Source organism: Furipterus horrens, unplaced genomic scaffold (genome assembly GCF_987537825.1).
Source record: "Furipterus horrens unplaced genomic scaffold, mFurHor1.1.pri manual_scaffold_4, whole genome shotgun sequence".
Taxonomy (NCBI): Eukaryota; Metazoa; Chordata; class Mammalia; order Chiroptera; family Furipteridae; genus Furipterus; species Furipterus horrens.
In genome coordinates this window covers 103,346,976-103,368,916 of record NW_028327174.1, presented here as the reverse complement: position 1 = coordinate 103,368,916, position 21,941 = coordinate 103,346,976, and the positions used below count along the sequence as shown (strand labels likewise).

Sequence of the window (21,941 nt, the reverse complement as noted above, 5' to 3'; positions counted from 1 at the left end):
CACCAGGCTAGGGGTCAGGTAGCAGAAGTACCAAGGAACCTTGAGATCTGCCTTCTTATGCCTCCTCCTGCTGGCTGCCTGATAGGCTCAGGCAATGAAAGGGCCTCTGGCTGTACTTGAGTTGCATAAGGTATGTTCTCAGTGAGTCACCAGGTAGGGGCAAGGGGTGTTCATCAGATTGATGCAGGTTCAAACTTGGTGCCAGTGCTGGGTCTGAGGCCACTCAACAAATATGCCAGGGTATACCAAGTCTAGCTGCCATCTACTGGCTGCTCGCACACATTGTGGTGGAGCAGGGTCTCAGGGACTCATCAGGGTGATGCCAGTGGAGTTTATCAGGCCCAAACAGGCCAAGAATCGTCCTTATGAAGGGAGCACTCTGCACTGCTTGGGCATGCAAGGGAAAATTTTCCCATATTCTAGAGCCACACAACTCAGTGCCTCCCACATTCTTCCAGGAGCCTGATTTCAGTGGGGCAGGGCCACCAGAAATCAGAAGAGGGGGGCTGCCAATCAGGCTTGGGGAAAAGTGCAGGGAGTGGCCCCACCCCAAATCCACACAACTGTCTGTCCTAGATTCTGCCCAGACCTTGGCAGGATGTAGCCATTAGGAGTCAGGAGAGTGGGGCCATGGGGGATCTGGAGAGTGGAGCTAGTGGATCTTCTGTGAGGGGGAGGCACCAGTCAGGTTTATAAGAAAGTGAGGGGAATGCCCCCTGCCCCAAAGCCACACAACTTGGTCATTGACACCCCCTGGATCTGCCCAGCCCTTTACATTCCTGCCCAGGCAGCTGACTTCTCAGCAGGGCACAAGCTCCACAGGATGGGGTGACAGAGAGTCTAGAGGGTGGGGCTATTTTCCCCCCCAGGCTGATGCTGCACTGAGGGAAGTGCTCCACCCAAGAAAGATGGTGTCTTCAGGGCAGGAGAGTGATTCAGCACAGGGATCCTGGCGGCTGTCCATTCAACTCTCTTGCCAGAGCCACAAACCTTATATCTCCTCATGTGACTCTAGTCTGCTCTGCCCTCCCTCCATTGGTGCCGTGGGTGAGTGGCTGTGAGGAGATTTTGTGCATTGGCCCTTTAAAAAGGTGCCTCTGTCTCTAGCAGACTCCTGTCTCTCCTTGGTGGACAGAATCTCCACTGATTTTTACAGCCCAATGTTATGTGGGTGCCTCTTCCAGGCGCTGGGAAGCCTGATGTGGGGTTGAAACCCATGCTCCTCAGGGGGAGCCCCTTACAGCTGAGATGTCCCTCCAGAATCCCAGCCACTGCCCCTGGGAGCGGGGCTAGCCCTGTTTGCAACTCCACTTTTCCCACCAGTCTCAATGTGGCGGCTTCATGGTTATAAACTTCTGTTCAGTTAGTCTTCAGTTGTTTATTCCAGTTGATTGATCTATTTTTTAGCTGTAATTCCAGTTTGGTCCTAGGAGGAGGTGAGTGTAGTTTTCATCTTCTCTGCTGCCATCTTAGATACCCCATTTTTTCTTTCCTTATAGCATTGGTCAGGACCTCCTTGTCTTGTTCCCATTCTTAAAGGGAATACATTTTAAAGTTCTCCATTAAATCAAATTCTTATTGAAGGTTTTTACCAAGTTTTCCAAGTTAAAAATATTCCCCATACTTCCAATTATTAAAAAGTCTTTTTAAAAATCATAAATGGTGTCAACTTTTATCAATTTTTTTGCATCTATTAAGATAATAATGGATTTTGTCTTTAGACTATTGATATCTTGAATTAATTGGTAGAGTCTTATGATGTTGAAGTCATTGTAATCTTGGGATAAATTCTACTAGTTTATGATCTATTATTTTAAATAGGCTTTTTACTCTATTAGTTAATATTTAGGATTTTTTGCATTAAAATCATAACAAAAATGAGCCTGTGATTTTTCTTTTTACTTTTTTGTATTCTTTTTATCCTGTTTGGAGTAAATAGTATAGTAGCTGACTAAAATGGGCATATAGCTTTTGTTTTTTTTGTTTTTTGTTTTCTACTTTCTGGAAAAACAGACAATTGGAAATTTAATGTCTCATGAACATTTGGTAGAGCTCATCTGTAAAACTGTCTGGGCCTAGGGCCCTTTAGCAGTGGAGAGATTTGATTGCTATTTCAATGTATATATTACTTCTGTCTATTCAAATTTTCTATTATTTTCCTGCATCAATTTTGATATCTTATATATTCTCAGTAATGTATCACTTCATTTAGATTTTAAAAATTTATTAGTATACTTGTGAATGCTTATAGATGATTGCTTAGCAAATTTTCACTCCTCTCACCCTGTTGGAAGATTTAATTCCCTGTCCTATTAGTCCTGGATTTGGCCACATGTCTTTGGTCAATGGAAGAGTAGTAGACTTGACCTGAGCAGAAACCTTAAATGTTCTCAAGCCTTTTACATATGAAAAGTGGCTGCACCAGAAGGGAAAAATCTCTTAGTTCAACAGTTGTTTTTTTTGGGGGGGGGTATTTATTTACTTTTGGGGGCTACAGCAAATCTGAAGCATATGACGCTTCCATCAGTGATAGTGGCTTACTGCAGCAGTGTGTTGGGGAGGCTGGTGTACTACCAGGCTCTCCAAGGGGAATGTGTATAGTTTTACAAAGTGCTACCCCATGGCCAACTGAATCATTCTTATAAAGAATTCATCCATGCTTATGATATCTCCAGTTACATCACAAAATAACTGAAGTTAAAAAGAAATTTTATAGTTAAAAAACCTTCTGTTTTTCTAGATCTCTGACTGCTAGTTTATCTGACTTTCGTAGCAGCTGTTTACATGTCTGATGTGCCTCTCGTTTACTCCATGGCCTTCAGTCTTTGACCTGTCTTCTTGAACCCTGTATAGTTCCTCTTCTTAGGTCACCATTAAATGATTTACATATCATTGGATACAGGGTAAAAGGAGGAGGTCAACAGGATGCTGAGTCTGTGGACTCTCTTTTACTTGGAGAATCCACACCCAGACAAGATGTACCAGGGAGTACTACCTGCACAGATTTAAAAACTTGGAGGAACTTTTTGTTTTAAAAATATGATCAGTTACTGACAAAGTATACTTTGTGACCCTGGCTAGGTTCCTCAGTTGGCTGGAGCATTGTCTGTACACCAAAAGGTTGTGGGTTTGATCCTTGGTCAGGACACATACTTTAGGTTGCTGGTTCAATCCCCAGTTGGGGTGCATACGGGAGGCAACTGATCGATGTTTCTCTCTCACATCTATGTTTCTCTCTCTCTCTCTCTCTCTCTCTCTCTCTCTCTCCCTGTCCCCCCCTTCCTCTCTAAAAAAATAATAAGCATAACCTCAGGTAAGGATTAAAAGCTATATGTATATATTTAAACAGTATACATTGTGCTCAGTAAAGAGCTAAAGGTGGAAGGAGAGCGCAGAGATAGAATTCTCTGCCCATAAGGAGCTTGGGAGACAGCGATGTTGTTTAAGAAACACAGAGAAGTTGAGTGATCTCTTAGACATGACTCTAAATGCAGTAGGAATTGGAAAGGAGACTTTTAGGTTTGAGGCCAGAGCAGCTATTGATAGGTATGAGTGAGGGAGGAAGCTGGAGAAGGATAGGGGAACACTGTGCTGCTTTCATTCCTGTCATGACCACAAAGACAGGGGTGTGTAGGAGCGAAGGGGTAGGTAAGGACATGGGGGGATGGGAGCGAGAGTTTCATCTCTTCAAAGGGACTCTTGGCTTCATTGTGGTAGATGGGTTTGCCAGAGAATGTTGATCCTTTTGAAACAAGTGAGTTTTAACTTCACTGAAAACGTGATTAAAGCATTGCATGAAACATTTAGGCTTTATATAAGAGAGCATTTTGTAAGTATAAAAGGATTTACTTCCTTGTCTAGAATCTTAAAAACTAGGTTGGACATTCTTATGTCACAGTATCTGGCGGTTCTTAACCAGGGGCAGTGCTGCCTCACCCCAGGGTATGTGGACATGTGTGCTCAGGCTGCACAGAGGGATGTGACTAGCACATAGTAGGTGCAGGTCAGTGATGCCAAAGACCCTGCTGTGCCCTGGGGACAGCCCTGCACACTGGAGTGTCCCGCCCGGAGTGCCAATGGTGCAATTGTTGAGAAACACTAGACTTCCCGAATGTCAATCATTGGGGTTATACTTGTATAATTTTTGCCATATCTTTGTCCCACCTGTATCAGTAATTCAATCCTTTTTCAAAATTTTACTTTTTATTTAAAATTTTACTATTCTTTTTGCTTACTTTTTTACCATTCTATAATATATATGCTTTTTGTTTACTTTTTATATATTTATCTTAATCCTTGCAATCATGAGTTGAAGTGCTATTTATACTTTTCTAATTGTGTTAAAATAGATACATTATTGTTCTAATACAGAATGTTCACTCATGTACCACATGACATCATCTTACACACCGCTAGTGGTATGCACATCAAACTTTGAGAAACAGTGGCCAGATGGTCACAATGGATTAACTTACAGCTTGACCAGATATTATGTAGTATCCTTGGAGGTTGACACTTAAGCCTTAGGACTTTCATTTTTAAGTAACCTCGCATTCAGCAGAATTCGTGAGCTAGAAGGGCCTCATGAGGATACTTTCCCAGATAGAGGTAAGACGGCACAAATAGCTGTTACTGTCTTTTTATGTGTATAAGCTCTCCTTGGAGGAGCTGATATGCTCTTGGCTGGGTGTGCTTATGTGCCAGTTATCTTCACTCCAGGCTGTGTCCACAAACTACTAGCCATCTCCTAGTTATGTGGAAGTATTCCCAAGGAAAATGTAACCCTGAAAGTGCAGAAGAATGAGAGCACTGTCCTCACTTCCAGTTAATTGGCTCAACACATATGTTGCATTAATAGTCGGTCAGGAGTTAAGAGTGATGATGGAGTGAGCAGAATCACAGATGCTCCCTCCCCGCCACCCAGTGAGCTGAACCCATAAGCTGTTAAAAGCATTCACCAGGAGCAATCAAACAAACAAACAAGTGAATCACAGCTTTAGTCCATGTACTTTGAAAAGTGGGGGGCAATGAAGGAAACACCTCACCCTGACCCATCAGAAGCAATACTGGGAGAGGAAGGCAAGGGGACAAAATCCTGAGCATTCCTGCTAATACAGATCAGTTTGGAAAGAATCTGGCTATAGATGTGAGCTGATAGCCTCCGTAAATGTCAGCAAACACCCACAGCTGAGGCAGGAAGGCAACCCAGAGCAGGCTATCCCTTAGCCTCCATGCTGAGTTCCAAGGAAGAGCCCATAGGAGTGGCTAGGCAGAGAGGGATCTGGTACAAGGTATTTAATTAGCTTCAGAAAGAGAGAGTAGAATACAGGACCCCAGCAAAGGCGCACCTAGTGAATCCTAGCTCTCCTCTATGGCAGAACACTGCACAGAAAGCAACAGCCAACATGAAATTGTAGCTCAGGGAAGGAAGAACAACTAGTCCCCAATAAAGTGAGCAGAGTGTCAAGGATACATCAACTTACTCTAAGAGAACAGATAGAAGTTTTGGGTGGAGATACTCACCTTTAATATGCACAAGATGAAGATAAGTGTCATGACAACTGTGAAGATGCTACGCAGAGGAATGAAAGAAAGGAACATGGCTTGCAAAAAATAGACATAACAACCTGGTCTGAGAAAAAAACCAACTCAAGAAAACTCAACCTCAGAAGTATTTAATGCCATAGAACTCTGTATCAATTCAGTAGAAATAAAAACTCAATGTAGATAGCTATGATAAAACAATGAGATTCTTTTTAGATTTTTATTTTAATTGTGGTAAAATATACATAGCATAAAATTCTCCATCTTTTCTATTTTTAAATGTACATGCCAGGAGTGTTAAGTACATTTACATTGTGCTTTTTAAAACAACACCCCATGTCTCCCTCCCCAGTCCCTGGCAACCATCATTCTTTCCATCTTGATGAATTTGTCTGCTTCAGTCCTCATGTTTGAATCAGAGAATACTTGTCCTTTTGTGACTGTCTTATTTCACTTAGCATAATTCTCTTAAGGTTCATACATGTTGTAGCACGGGTCAGAATTTTTTCCTTTTTATGGCTGCATGATATTCTAATATATAATATATACCATTTTGTTTATCTATTCATCCTTTGTTAGACAATTGAGTTGCTTTCATTTTTTAGTTGTGAACAATGCTGCTATGAGAATGGATATATCAATACAAATAGCTCTTTGAATCATTGCTTTCAGTTCTTTTAGGTATATAGTAGAATTGCTTGATTGTATGGTAAACCCATTTTTAATTTAACCACCATACAGTTTTCCATAGCAGCCGTACCATTTTACATTTAAACCAATAGTGCATAAGGGTCCCAGTTTCTTCACATCTTCACAACACTTATTGTCAGTTTTAAAAATATAATTCCTGTAATTTCCCAATTACAATTGACATACAATACTATATTAGTTTCAGGTGAACAATATAGTGATTAGACATTTATATAACTTACAAAGTGATCATCCCAATAAGTCTAATACTCATTGGACACCATTCATACTTACTACAGTATCATTGACTGTTATCTCATGCTGTACTTTATATCCCTGTGACTGTTTTTATACCTGGCAATTTGTACATCTTAATCCCGTCCCCTTACACCCATCTCCCCAACCCCTCTCCCATCTGGCAACCATCAAATTGTTCTCTGTATCTACAAGTTTGTTTCTGTATTGTTTGTTTGTTTAGATTCCACATTTAAGTGAAATCTTATGGTACTTATCTTTCTCTGTCTCACTTGTTTCACTTAGCGTAATACCCTCTAGGTCCATCCATGTTATTGCAAATGGAAAGATTTTTTTTTATGGCTAAGTAATATTCCATCATACATACATACCACATCTTTATTCAGTTGTCTATTGATGGACATTTAGGTTGCTTTCATATCTTGGCTATTGTAAATAATACTGCAGTGAACATAGGAATGTATATATGTCTTTTTGATTTAGTGTTTTGGGTTTCTTTGCATGAGTACCCAGAAGTGGAATTACTGGATCATTCTTTGTGTCTTGCTGTGGCCTTTGTTTTAAAGTTTGTTTTGTCTGTTATAAGTATTGCTACTCTAGCTTTTTTTTTTTTTTTTTTTTCATTTTCCATGAAATATATTTTTCCATCTCTTTACTTTCGGTCTCTGTATGTTTTTTATTCTGAAGTGAGTTTGTTGTAGACAGCATATGTGAAGGTCTTGTTTACTTGTCTGTTCAGCCACCATATGTCTTTTGATTGAAGCATTGAATTTGTTCACATTTAAAGTAATTGTTGATAGATATGTAGTTGCCATTTTATTATTAATATTTTTAATCTTTCTTTCTCTTCTTTTTAAAGAAGGTCCTTTAACATTTCTTGTATTACTTATTTGGTGGTGACGAACTCCTATAGTTTTTTGGTGTCTAGAAAGCTCTTTATCTCTCCTTCAGTTCTAAGCAATAGCTTTGCCGGTAGAGTTATCTTGGTTGTAGTTTTTTGCTTTTTATCACTTTGAATATTTCATAGCAGTCCCTTCTGCCATGGAAAGCTTCTGTTGGGAAATCAGCTAGCTCAGAGTCTTATGGGAGTTCCCTTGTAGGTAACTAACTGCTTTTCTCGTCTCTCTTTGTCTTTAACTCTTGGCATTTTAATTATGATGTGTCTTGGTGTGGGCCTCTTGGATTCATCTTACTTGGGATCTTTGTATTTCCTGGGCTTGTATGTTTATTTCTTTGCCAGGTTAAAAAAGGTTTTCATAATTATTTATTTTTTAAATTTACTTTTATTTATGGTTCATATTCAATATTATTTTATATTCATTTTAGGTGTACAGGATAGTGGTTAGACAGTCATATACTTTACAAGGTGATCCCCCTATACTATCATTATTTTTTCCAACAGGTTTTCAGTCCCTTATTCTGTTTCTCTCCTCCTTCTGGTATCTCTGTGTTGCAAATGTTGGTACACTTGCTGTTGTCTCAGCAATCCCTTAAACTATCCTCATTAAAAAAATTGTTTACTTTTTGTTGTTACCTTGTCTTCCAAAATGCTGATTTGACCCTCTACTTCATCTATTCTACTGTTGATTCCCTCTAATGTATTTCTTATTTCAGTTATTGTAATCTTCATTTATGACTCGTTATTTTATTTGTTTTCTACCTTCATTTTAATGTTTCCCATCTCTTAAAGTTTTGTGTTTATTTTCTCCTCCCCTGAGTGTTTTGAACATCCTTATAACCAGATTTTGAACTCTACATCTGGTCAATTGTTTATATTCATTTTTTTTTTAGTTCTTATTCTGAAGTTTTGTTCTGTTCTTTCATTTGAGACATGTTTCTTTGTCTCCTCACTTTGGTTGATTCCCTGTGTTTGTTTCTATGTATTAGGTAGATCTGCTCTATCTTCTATCTTGGTAGATTGATCTTATGTGGTAGGTGTCCTATGGAGCCTAGTAGCACAGTCTTTCTGGTCCCCTGATCCAAGTACTTCAAGGGTGTCCCTTGTGTGGTTTGTGTGTGCCCTCCTGTTGTAGTTGAGCCTTGATTACTGTTGGCCTGTTAGTGGAAGGGATTGATCCTCAGGCTGATTTGCTGTGGAACGGCTGTGACTACATCAGACGAACTATTTTACAGTGGCTGATCCCATGGAGCCTACTTCAATTTAGTAGGGCTCTGGGGCCTGCGGAGTCCACTCTTTGGGTATATTGTTTGTGGAGCTAACTGGATGATGTTCTCATGTGATCTGAAGCTGGCCACCGAGTATGTTGGTTCTGGGGCCTTTTAGGTGGGGATCTGAATCAGGCTACTTCAGCCATCGTTTTTCCTAGCCTGGGGCTATCTGGTTGGAGCTACCAAGTGATCGCCAGATGGTTGTCACTTGTGGTGGGCTTAGACATACCTGGGAGAGGCTAAACTGCAAACCAAGGCTGGCTGCCACTAATGGTCAGCTTGGAGTCACTTAGAAAGGGTTATGGGGCACGCTGAGGTTAGACACTGCTTGTTTGGGATTTGTGAACCTTTGAAAGATTTTAGGAAAGTCCATAGCTTAAGCTGAGACTAGCCATTTGTGTGTAAAAGCTATTTGAAGTAGCCTGGGCAGACCAAAAAGTGGGTGGGACAGGGTCTCAGGGAAGTGTGTTAGCCATGTGGATGGAAAGTCAGACCTGTTGCCCACCTGTGCCCACAGACTATGTTGTGGGAGGTCTCAACACAGGGACAATGCTGTCTGCCAGCATTTCTACTGGGGAGAAACTACCGCTCCATTTCTTTTCCTGAGCCAGACAATTCAGGTTCTCCCCTATGTCCTTGGCATATTTCTAGCTGCTGTCCCACTGTTGGAGCTTAGAGCTAGTACGTCCATTTGCAGGGCCCTCTAAGATGAATGCCTGGGACTCCAAAAGTCCTCCTTCTCACTCAGCTGCAATCCCTGCTGCGTTTGCACTGGAACCCTAGGCTGGGGAGCCCAGTGTGGGGCTGGAAACACCTCATTCCTTATGGGGAGATCTCCACAGCCACGATATCCCTCTTGTTTCTTAACCACAACACTGTGTTTGTGGGACCAGCTTGTTTTGCATCTCCAGCTCTCCTAGACTCTTTGTTTTATCCTTAGTTATAGTATAGGACTTCTATTCAGCTAGTATTTGGCTGGTTGACAAGGATGGTTGTTCTATAATTTAGTTGTAATTTTGATGTGGTCATGGGAGAAAGCAAGCACAGTATTTACCAATTCCACCATCTTGACTGGAAGTCTATTTTCTGTTTTTTGATAGTAGTCATCCTAATGGGTGTGAGGTGCAATGGGATTCTTTTTTTTTTTTTAATATAATTTATTTATTTGTTTATTTATTTATTTTTAGAGAGAGGGGAAAGGAGAAAGAGAGGGAGACTGGGGATTTGGCGTGCGACCTAGTCATGTGCCCTGACTGGGAATCAAACCAATAACACTTGGCTCGCAGGCTGACACTCAGTCCACTGAGTCACAGCAGCCAGGACTGCAATGGGATTCTTAAGATTAAAAAATAAATAAATAAATTGAGAACAAAAACATGAAACAAGATTTGAACCAGGACAAATAAAACAGACATTGCAGAAAATCAAATGAGTGACACGGGGAAAGGCAGGAGCTTATCACAGAGTTAAGGCAGAAAGAGGGGAAAAGATAGCTGTGGAGGATAAGGAAAGCCGTGCAGCATATGAGGCAGAAAAAAATGCGAAGATATAACACAAGGAGATTTTTTTAAAAGGAAGGAAGAAGTAAATCTTTGGTCACAAGGTCATACCATGTTCCTGGAAAAGCAGATAAAAAATGACCAAGCTGTACCCTGGTCTAAAGCTTCAGTACGCTGAACTCCAGAGAGAAAAAGCAAGTTACATGAACCTGGGATATCAAGCTGGTATCAGAATTCTCCACACCAGCACTCTCTACCATGAAATATGAGCAAGGTCTACAGACCTGTAAGAGGAAAAAAAATATTAAAATTGTACTCAAAATTTAAAAGTATAACATTAAAATAATATAATATGAAAATTTTAAATAATATTGTTATTATTTAGCAGTGAAGGCAATAAGCAGTCTTTTTTTAGTTTTTTTATTTTTGTATGTTTTATTGATTATGCTGTTACAGTTGTCCCAATTTCTTTTTCCATTGCCCCCCTCCACCCATCACTCCCCCTCCCTCTTGCATTACAACCCCGCTTAGTCCATGTCCATGGATCATGCATATAATTTCTTTGACTTTACCCTTTCCTGTACTATTTTCAACATTCCCCTGTCTATTCTTCACCCCCTTACTATGCTTCTTAATCCCTGTGCCATTTCCTTCCTTCTCCCCTTCTGCCACTCCTAGGTGACATCACTCTGCATGCTCCCCATACCGATGATTCTGTTCCCACTCTGGTTGTCTGCTAAGTTTGTTTTGTTTTTATTTTTTATATTCTGTTGTTAATAGTTGTGATTTTGTTGTTATTTTAATGTTCATAGCTTTGATCTTTTTCTTAAATAAGTCTCATAAAATAATGGCTTTGCGATGGTGTACTACTTTAGCTTTACCTTGTCTGGGAAGCACTTTATCTGACCTTCCATTCTTAATGATAGCTTTGCTAGAGAGAGTAATCTTGGTAGTGGGTCCTTGCCTCTCATCACTTTGAATATTTTCTGCCAGTCTCTTCTTGCCTGCAAAGTTTCTTTTGAGAAATCAGCTGATAGTCTTATTAGGTACCCCTTTGTAGGTAATTCTCTTCTTTTCTCTTGTTGCTTTAAAGATTCTCTCTTTTTTTGTAAAGTATATTTTATTGACTTTATTGTTACAATAGTTCCAATTTTTTTCCCTTTGCTCCCCTCCACCCAGCACCCCCCACCCCCAGCAACCCCCCACCAAGTCCATGCCCATGGGTTGTACATACAAGCTTTCCTGCTTCACCCTTTCATATATTCTTCTTCTTCTTCTTTTTTAAATAAATAAATAAATAAATAAATAATTATTTTAACAATAAAAAATAACTATCCCTCCCTCTCAGACTTAAGACCCTTTACAATCTTATAAAGGACAATGGGCAAAGGTCTCGAGCTCCTCTAGCTGCTTCAAGCTGGACATGGTCATCATCCTACCTACTCTTGGGTCCAGAAATCCCTAATAAGAGTGGGGGTGTGGAGGGGAGGGTGGCCTTCCTACATAGTGAAGAATCTTGCAGACTCCAGGTCAGTTGGCTGTCCCCGGACAATGGCATGCTTGGTTTAATAGGCTGGCATCCTTGTTGTATTCCAGCCACTTAGCTCAGCCAAACCGTTGAGTCTCAAGAGGCAGTGATACAGACAGGATTAAGTGAGGCCTATACGTACAGACAATCACTCAGGTAATGAGATCATAGGCTTATGCCCTCTGGTTCAATTTTGCTCATTTGTTCGTGTCGTTCATTAGTTTCCTGTAATAGGTGATAGCATAAGGCATTTTTCTTTCATTGCCTGGCTTATTTCGCTAAGTATAATTCTCTCTAGTTCCATCCATGTTGTTGCAAATGGTAGAAGTTCCTTCTTTTTTTCTGCTACATAGTATTCCATTGTGTAAATGTACCACAGTTTTTTGATCCACTCATCTACAGATGGGCACTTAGGTTGTTTCCAGCACTTGGCTATTGTAAATAGTGCTGCTATGAACATAGGGATGCACAGGTTCTTTTGAATTGGTGTTTCAGGATTTTTCAGATATAATCCTAGCAGTGGAGTTGCTGGTTCAAAAGGCAGTTCCATTTTTAGTTTTTTCAGGAAATTCCAAACTGTTTTCCATAGTGGCTGCACCAGTCTGCATTTCCACCAGCAATGCACCAGGGTTCCCGTTTCTCCACATCCTCGCCAGCACAAGTGGTTTGTTGATTTCTTGATGATGGCCATTCTGACTGGTGTGAGGTGGTATCTCATTGTGGTTTTTATTTGCATCTCTCTGATGGCTAGTGATGTTGAGCATTCTTTCATATGTCTATGGACCCTCTGTATGTCCTCTTTGGAGAAGTGTTTGTTCAGGTCCTTTGACCATTTTTTAATTGGTGTTGAGTTGTATAAGTTCTTTATATATTTTGGAGATCAATCCCTTGTCTGCGGTATCATTGGCAAATATATTTTCCCATATGGTTGGTTCCCTTTTCATCTTGCTGATGTTTTCTTTTGCTGAGCAGAAACTCTTTAGTTTGTTGTAGTACCATTTGTTTATTCTTCCCCTTATTTCCCTTGCCTTAGGAGATGTATCAGTGAAAATGTTGCTACGTGGGATATCTGAAATTTTCCTGCCTATGTTTTCCTCTAGGACTTTTATGGTGCCATGGCTTACATTTAAGTCTTTGATCCATCTTGAGTTTATTCTGGTGTGTGGTGTAAGTTGGTGGTCTAGTTTCATTTTTTTTGCATGTCCCTGTCCAGTTCTCCCAGCACCATTTATTGAAGAGGCTCGTTTCACTCCATTTGATGTTCCTTCCCCCTTTGTCAAATATTAGTTGACCATAGAGGCCTGGGTTTATTTCTGGGCTCTCTATTCTGTTTCATTGATCTATATGTCTGTTCTTATGCCAATACCAGACTGTTTTGATTACTGTGGCCTTGTAGTATAGTTTGGTATCAGGTATTGTGATTCCTCCTGCTGTGTTCTTCTTCCTGAAGATTGCTGTGGCTATTCGGGCTCTTTTTTGGTTCCACATAAATTTTTGAAGTATTTGTTCTAGGTCTGTGAAAAATGTCATTGGTATTTTAATAGGGATTGCATTGAATCTATAAATTGCTTTGGGTAGTATGGACATTTTAATGATGTTGATTCTTCTTATCCATGAACATGGTATATGCTTCCATTTATTTGTATCTTCCTTAATTTCTTTCTTCAGTGTTATGTAGTTTTCTGAGTACAGGTGTTTTACCTCTTTGGTTAAGTTTATTTCTATGTACTTTATTTTTCTTGTTGCTACGGCAAATGGGATTTTTCTTTTAGTTTCTATGAGATTTTATTGTTGGTGTACAGAAATGCCTTTGATTTCTGAATATTAACTTTGTACCCTGCTATTTTGCTGAATTCAGTTATTAGGTCGAGTAGTTTTTTCATGGAGTCTATAGGGATTTTTATGTACACTATCATGTCATCTGCAAATCAGACCGTCTTGACTTGAAAGAACTCAAAGAATATAGTAACCATAAGCATTTCTTGAGAAAAACCACCCTATGATGAAATTGATCCAAAGACTTAAATGAAAATAACAGGCTCAGAAGTAGAAATTCCATGGGTGAAAAAAACAATAACAACAAAAAAAAAAGAAGGGTGAATAGTCAAACCATACAATGTAGTTTTAAGAGTAAACAACTGGGGAGGGGGTGTTATTGTTACAGAAGCATATAAATATTACGCATCTGGCAAAATAAAAATGATGTAAGCAAAAATATCAAGAGGTGTGAGGATATATAAAGTGTTTATTGTAGAGTCAGCGGCAGCGGCAGCCGTCCGTCTCGAGAGACGATGGTGTAGCTTCCCAAGAGTCTATCTGCACCGCCAAGAATGGCTGTGCAGTTCGACTCGGGAGTGACACGGTATCTGTCTCCTCCCGTGTTGAATCGACATCTTGCGATGACGCTGGAGTGTCCTCTCCAGTGAAGCTGAAGCTACAGAGCCTGAGCAGGGTGATATGGAGGGTCTGCTGTTGCCCATGCAGCAGACCCCCCCTCTCTTCGCAGCTGAAGGGTCCAAGGGAAAGACGGAGTCAATACAGCTTGGCTTCAGGTGCGCCGCAGGAGTTGCCGGTGTTGACTACAGCGTCAAACCGCCTTAGGGACTCCAGCTCCGGATTTTCTGTCAGGGTTTACTCCCTTAGCCTTTCCCCTGAAGAGGTATGCCGCAAGGCAGCGGAGGTTTTTTGGAGTCAGAGTTTTCCTTCTCTGTATTATCATGTCTAATCAATAAATAATTTAATATTTTCTTGAAAAAGAAGAAAGGAAACAAATACAGAAAGATAGGCAGAGAGATATACAAGGGGGGAACCCAAAAAAATGCCTAAACTTATTTATATAAACTGTGTATATATTTTTCCTGTTTTTGTAGAGTATTAATGTTAAAACATGCAATTTAGCTCTTAAATCTTAAAAAATATTTTCTCAGCATTGATTCTTTTTTTAAAGTATATTTTATTGATTATGTTGTTACAATAGTTCCAGTTTTTTTCCCCTTTGCTCCCATCCGCCCAGTACCGCCCTTCTCCCAGCAATCCCACTGCCCCCCTTAGTTTATGTCCATGATTCATGCATATTAAGTTCCTTGTCAGCACTGATTCTTGTGTGTGTGTGTGTGTTTTAAGTATTATAACTGCAGATCAAAAAGTCATTTAGTTTCTCTTGTTTTTCTTCTGTTATACTTAAACAAAATTAAGTAACTCTTAGAAAAAAGCTGTAATATTATTCTTCTAATAGTATATGTGCATAAAGACGTGCCCCAAATTATGTCAGCCCTCTGTAAATACAGTGGTGGGGTATTAGATGATTTGTTTTCTTCTTTGTACTTTCTTGTGTTGCTTGAATTTTTAATGAGCCCATATTTTAAAAATAAAAGCCATAAAATTATTACTGTTAATATAAAATATTGCTCAGTGTTACCATCATTATTCTAATTGTTTCTTAGTCATTTTTTCAAAAATTACAATCTTGATAAACACCAGAAGGAGTTTTTGGCAAGAATTTTACAACTCATGCCCAAGGTAATGGCAATTGCCAAAGCACGTGAATGGAAAACATTAGCTATTCTAATAGGATACCTTTTGTCTTATTGCATTCATAAATCAAAACAGTGAGCTGGTGAATGTGAAGTGAGAATGAGCTGAGATGCTGGGGAAAGTGTAGTAGTACAATGTGCCACCGTACAGATGTCTGAACCAGGAATATGAAGAGCTCACCTCTAGTCCTGGCCTAACCAGTAACCAGCACAATAATTTAGGGTATTTGGAGCCCTGGATCTCTTCCCTTTGCTACAGTGAACTTCTCTCACTTTCTTGAACATGCCATGTTCTCTCCTGCCACAGGGACTTTTGTATGTAACACTCCTTTCCTTCCCTCTTGCTGGGCTCCTTTCTATGTTCAGGCCTTCTGTTTATCCACTGGCACTTCTCATTGCCTGTGCTGGGGACACACATAATCACTCACTAAAGGTCAGACTGCCTCAGTGGACTGGCCTCCGAGAGACTGGACTCCAATTAGAACTGCAAGGTCGGGTTCTTACTGCCCGTCCTCAGCACATGTTTTCCCTTCCTCCTCGGGGCTCTGCCGCGATGGTAACTCCTCCTGTGGCCTGTACTGGGGCAGTGAACTAGGCTCTCCTCTCGACCTGCTACGTCATGGCCTCTATGTTTCTTTTCTTCTCAGTGGGCTCCTGGCTCCTGCTTCTGTTAGAAACTGCACCTTTTATTGGCAACGTTCAAGTTTATAAGGAGAGAGCAGCAGTTCTCTTTGATATGTTACCGTCCAGCACTAGCCAGTCCTGCAGGAGGCTGTCACCCCTGCACCACGGGCCAGAGCTGGAGGGAATGGGGCCCATGCAGCCTTCTCACATTCCCTGGAGCCCCTGCTTGGCCTCTCCGGTGGGAGAGATTGACGTGAGAACAGCATGTTACAAAGCAGTATGTGCGATATAACCCTAAATGTGTGTTTTATTTTATTTTTTATTATTTTTTAAGTGTATTTTATTCATCATGCTGTTACGGTAGTCCCAGCTTTTTTCCCTTTGCTCCCCTGTGCCCAGTACCCCCCTGCCCTCCAGCAATCCCACCCCCCTTAGTTCCTAAGTGTATGTTTTAGATATAGGGGACTGAAAGGAAATAGATCAAATTAGTATCAGTCAGCTTCTTTGATGGGATTTCTAGTTATTTTTATTTTCTTGTTTTCAAATTTCCTGTAATAAATGCTGAATTTTTATAGATGCCAAATGGTATTTTTTAAGCCCCTGTCTGTGACTTGGTACTAAGCAACCCCCAAGAAGACTAGGAAAAATTGGCCTCAGCATTTGGAAGTGCATGTCATTGTCGCAACATTTTTCATTTTTGCCCTCTTCTGATGTGTTTGCTTGTTCTTTTCACCTTGCTGTCTTTCTCCTCCCCAGATGACCAGATGACTGGAATCCCCCCACACATCCTCAACAGCTCCCCATCAGACCGGCAGATTAACCAGCTGGCCCAGAGACTGGGCCCCGAGTGGGAGCCCATGGTGCTGTCCCTGGGACTGTCCCAGAACGATATCTACCGCTGTAAGGCCAACCACCCCCACAACGTGCAGTCGCAGATGGTGGAGGCCTTCGTCCGCTGGAGGCAGCGCTACGGGAAGCAGGCCACCTTCCAGAGCTTGCAGAGGGGCCTGCAGGCTGTGGAGGCGGACCCCTCAGTGCTCCAGCACATGTTGGAATGATCGTGTCTCTACCAGCCTGCTGGGGAGTGTGTCCCCGAGTCACATGTGCCCAGGGCACGTAATGTTTTGTTTTTTTTTGGTGTATGTGTGTGTTTTATTTTTAATGATCTTTAGATGAAAGGAGAAAATAGGGTTTCTATTTGACATTACCTGAAGGGCCAGATTACTCAGACCTCCCACATTGGCTTTACAATTCATTGTTTTCAATTGCTCAAAGATTGCTTTATTTTAATTGTTCAGGTTTTAATTGTGTGGTTGCCTTGTAATAGATTGGTAAAGCATAGCGGTTCAAAAACCATGCTGTGTTATCATGTTACATGCAAGTGTCTTATACATAAAACATCTGCTTTTATGTTGCCTGGGAACTGAACTATGGACTTTGCTATTAATAATTATGATGATAATAAAAAGTGAATTACTATATATAATGTGGTGCTTTTGTGAGAAAGTGTTTTGATTTTTTTTTTTCCCTCATTCTTGAATTGCATAGAATAAGGGTAAATTTACAGTAGTCGTTTCTTTGGAACAGAATTGATAGCAGCAAGATTATGGTTACTTTCTTTAGTCAAGATAAATAGCTCAGGCAGGGTTTCTGCATTAAATTTAAGACACTGAGGCTCCCTGCAAAGACAGTTCATGTACTGGCATGTATACCTGAGCCCTTCATCTTTAAAAGATTGCTTAAGAAAATGCTGTACCATTTTTTTAAATGATTCAGTCCAAGACAAAAGGGGTTGTGGTTTTTCCATTGAATGATTGAAGTATTAGGCCTTCAGGAGTTCGATTTAGTCTTCTGTCCTTTTACTAATGATACATATTTGTCAAATGCTTTACTGTTTTTAAGGCTTTTCATATATGGGATCTCATTTGGACCTCACAAAAATCCTATGAAGTAGTTGGGCTAGAGAGGTGAGCCTCCGTCTACAGGGAGATTACTTGCTTTGCCTGGGTGAATGAGCTAGAATGTGGGCCTGGGAGTACTGCCCCTGTGTGCCCTTTCCAGCTGCCCAACACAGCTTCTCCTCCTCCTCTCTCACATGCTCATTGAAGAAGCTTGAGTCCTGCTTCCTTCTGCTAGCAGCATTGCCTTAGATAAGTTACTTCACTTCTCTAAGCCTCTCAGGTTCCTTATTTGTAAAATGAGGACAAGATTGTCCCCACCTCCAAGATTTTGGGGATGATAAAAGGAATAATGTCTGCTAAGGGCTCATCTAGTGCCTGCCTGGGCCATAATCACCCCTTGGGAAATCGGAGCTGTTAACTTGCTGCTGTGGCTGAACCTGGATGCAGTTCACAGACAGAGCTTCGTAGTGTAGGAAGAAGTGCTATTACCATGCTTCTCCCTAAGCTTTAAATGTGCTGTGATTTTATTAACCCTATAATGGGTCCAATCAAGAGAGGGACTGGTGAGCATCCCCAGTTTGTGATCTGACCGTCTGAATAATCAAAGAGCTTACTTCTTAACCCTAACTTAACTCAGGATTTTTCAAAGGGAAAGATAATTGTACTTTTTATATCTTTCCATTCTGAGGTGAAGTATATATATAGAATTAGTAAAGTTGAACATGAAATGGGTGCTCAAAAAGATGATGGTGCTCTGGCTGCTGTGGCTCAGTGGATTGAGCGTCGGCCTGCAAGCCAAGTGTCACTGGTTCGATTCCCAGTCAGGGCACATGACTAGGTTGCACGTCAGGTCCCCAGTTGGGGGCGCGAGTGAGAGGCAACCACACAGTGATGTTTCTTTCCCTCTCTTTCTCCTTCCCCCTCTATCTAAAAATAAATAAATAAACAAACAAACAAACAAATAAATTATTTTTTTAAAAAAAGATGATGGTGATATGCTGATAACATCCTTTTGGATGTCTGCTAAACCATATTCCCTTTACTAAAAGCTACTGGTTATTTCACAGTTCAAGAACCAGTTCAGGAGAATGTGCCACTGGCTTCATTTGCTCTGATTGTCCATTTTATAGCCCAGCCATTAATTCATTATCTTGTAAAATTCTCATACTTTTGGTCCCATCACTGTGTGCAGTGTTAGACTGTACTTCTACGACATCTTCAGTAAACTCCTTGTTCTTTTTGAACCTTGGAATTGTTATGTGCTATTTGCCCCCTGGCTTTACTAACAGAGGGTTGCTTTAGCTTTTGCTCTCACCACATTTATGGATGAGAGAGTATAGCTGGGCTCCGCTGCACCTGACTAGATCGCATTTTAAAGTGGGTCAGATGATTAGCTAGGCCATCTTCCTGCCATTTGTAAGGAATCTGTCATGACAGAGATACTTCTATGCTCTGTCAACAGTGAAGGACAAGTCATGACAAAGTTGCCCATGGTGGGCTGCCAAGGCCATTAGGGAGCTCTGACTTCCTGCCCTTAATGAGCGGGGTGTCTCCAGATGTCACATGGCAGCTGCACCTGTGTGGGCCTGCTCACAGTCTTGCAGGGGATTTGTAGAATGGAAGGATAGAATATCCAGATCACTGCCTCATTTCTACCTCTGGCTTCAAAGAGTGAAGCTACGTGACATCAGCCTACCTCCCAAGCCAGGAGTCCATGTGTTTGTGTATGGAAGAAGACTGCAATGTCAGAGATGGCCTCCTCCCACTGAATGAGTTCAATGATGTGACTGAGCATTTGCAGGCACTGACAAAAAAAAAGGTTAAAAAAATAGTCTTGCTCCACTTGGTTTGGGAGTGCATGTGTGTGTGTTTGTTTGCACATATTCATGTGCATACACAGGATATTTGTGCCCCAAAACTTTTTAAAAACTGTAATGAAATTTTTTCAACACAAAAATAGTACTGTAGCAGTTTAAAGAAGTACTAATAAGCAAGAAGAAAAACATAAGAATTATCCCTACTCCCACCTTCCAAAGATAACCACTGTACACCCCAGTTTTGGTCTCTGTCCTTTAGTTACTTTCTAAGCCTGCATAGTTTTTTATAACAGAAATTAGATTGTATCATAATGCTGTTTTATAATTGGTTTCTTTTAGATAACATATCTTTTCACATCAATAAAGATTTTTCTATCCTAGTGATGGTCAGCATTCTTTGTGTTTGGAGAACTCTTTTAAGTCTTACAAGTTTGGCAGCGTGTTTGAAGAAATTAAAAGACACTAACTCCTAAATATAAGAATGGCTTTCACTGTCAAAACATGTTTGCCTGACCGCCCCCTCCTTCACAACCTGTCATCACTTGAGTAGAGCTGTTTACTGTACCCTTACATCCTCAAAAAGCAAAGTTGAGCATATTTTTGTGAATATTCTGGCCTTTCTGAGCTTTTTATCTCTCCCTTACAGCATGCTGCCCTCTCCACTGCACTGTAAAATCCACTCAGCTCAATATTCAATTCTGCAAGAGCATGTGTTCGGGGGGGCAGTAAAATTGCACCTGTCGACCCAGGCTTGTGCGGCACACCATAGGTCTCTATGTGGCTGCCGTTCTACACTACACCATCGCTTTTAGCACTTTTCCTGTATCTGCATGTACCACGACTTGTCAGACACTTCCTAGTACGTTACGTGGATCTTTAGGTGGTTTTTGCTTTTTGACTATTATAATGTCATGTAAAAGAAGTCATTGTTGTTGAATCTTTATGTTCACCAGAGGCTACAGTGAACCAGATTCCTCTTTTATTCAGCTCAAAACAGATTTAAATTTTGTTACCAATTAGCTTTTATTACATAGGAAACCATTCCAACATGTATTGGCTTAACACTTAGCTCAATTCTGGGAGCTGGCTGGACTGCTGTGCTCTGGGACGACGCAGCTGAACTCTCCTGGGCTCTCCTGAATCTGAGATGGGCTGGCTGAGGCCTGGTGATCTAGATGGCCTCATGTGCTTGACTGGCAAGTGGATCTTATTGCCAGTCTAGGTCGCATACTTTTACTCACAAAGTTTGTCCCACTTTTTTACTGCTGTAGTGGGGACAGTGGTTCCATGGGCAGCAAGAAACCAAGCCCTGGAGTGCAAGCACATTGCAAGCCTCTGTTTACATCCCTTTTTGCTAATATCCTGTTGGCCAAAGCAAATCCCAGGGCCAGCCCAGAGTCACCATGTGAGGGCTCTGCCCAAGGGCTTGGGCAGAGGGAGGGGAATAACTTGGGTCCATTTATTTGCAATCTACCAAAGCCAATATTTGAAAATGGAAATGTCTAGGCATTATTGAAAAACAAATCTTGGCTAATCTGTATCCCACTTATCACATCGCAATAACGGGCAGGCCTATTCCAGTGTGACACCATCCCAACCATCTATAGAATGCAGCCCCTCACCACTCCCCTCCCTGCTGCGTCTCCTGCTCAGCCCCACACATGTCCACTTGCGGCCCTAGGCATTCGACCTTAAAGAGTCTTAGCATAAATTTGAAGTGGAATAGCCCAGTTTAAGTTACACGTATTTTTAAAAACTACTTTGACTTTCAAAACTTTTTAAAAATTATTCAAAAAACTACTTTTACTTAAGCAAAATAAAGGTGGTTGGCTTTAAATGCCAGTTAGTGCCACCAGACTTCAGTGGCCCACTGTGGACACATACGTACAAACACAACTGAGGCAGTAGGATGAGTCTGTCTTCATTTCTTTCTCTGGGCAAATCCCCAGAAGTGGTAGTTTTGTAAAGGGACTCCCCTCATTCAATTATTCAGAAGACACTTATTGAGAAGCTACTGTAAGTCAGTCACTCTGCTGAGTAGGGAGGGAAAAAATGAGCAACAAACACACAGTCCCAGTTCTCCAGGAACTCAGTGCTTGGCCAAGGAGTCTGACATGGCTCTCTACTTAACCAATAATTCAATGAGGTCCACACCTGAGTGCTAAGTCTATGAGAACCTGGGAGAAATGATTCATTCATTCTGTCTTCTTCAGAGGTGAGAGGTATATGAAATACATAGCCTCCCTCACTTGGGCAATTTACTCCATCTTTCTGTCCCAGTTTCCAACTTTGTAAAATGTACAATAACAGTACCCCCAACTATGGCTACAGTGAGGAACCTACAAGATAAAAGCTTAGAACAGTGCTTGGCACAGAAAACT

At 40.9% G+C, this 21,941-nt stretch overlaps 1 protein-coding gene across 2 annotated transcripts in view; it reads left to right on the top strand.

Annotated features, from left to right (window-relative positions):
- The window catches only part of CRADD (CARD and death domain containing adaptor protein), a 205,481-nt gene extending 188,175 nt beyond the window's left edge, over positions 1-17,306 (top strand). For both annotated transcript variants that reach the window (XM_090273874.1, XM_090273876.1), the window contains exon 3: positions 16,599-17,306. In XM_090273874.1, the coding sequence (XP_090130000.1) occupies positions 16,599-16,900 (302 nt within the window). In that variant the 3' untranslated portion in view covers positions 16,901-17,306. The remainder of the gene's footprint in view (positions 1-16,598) is intronic.
- Positions 17,307-21,941: the final 4,635 nt, after the last annotated feature.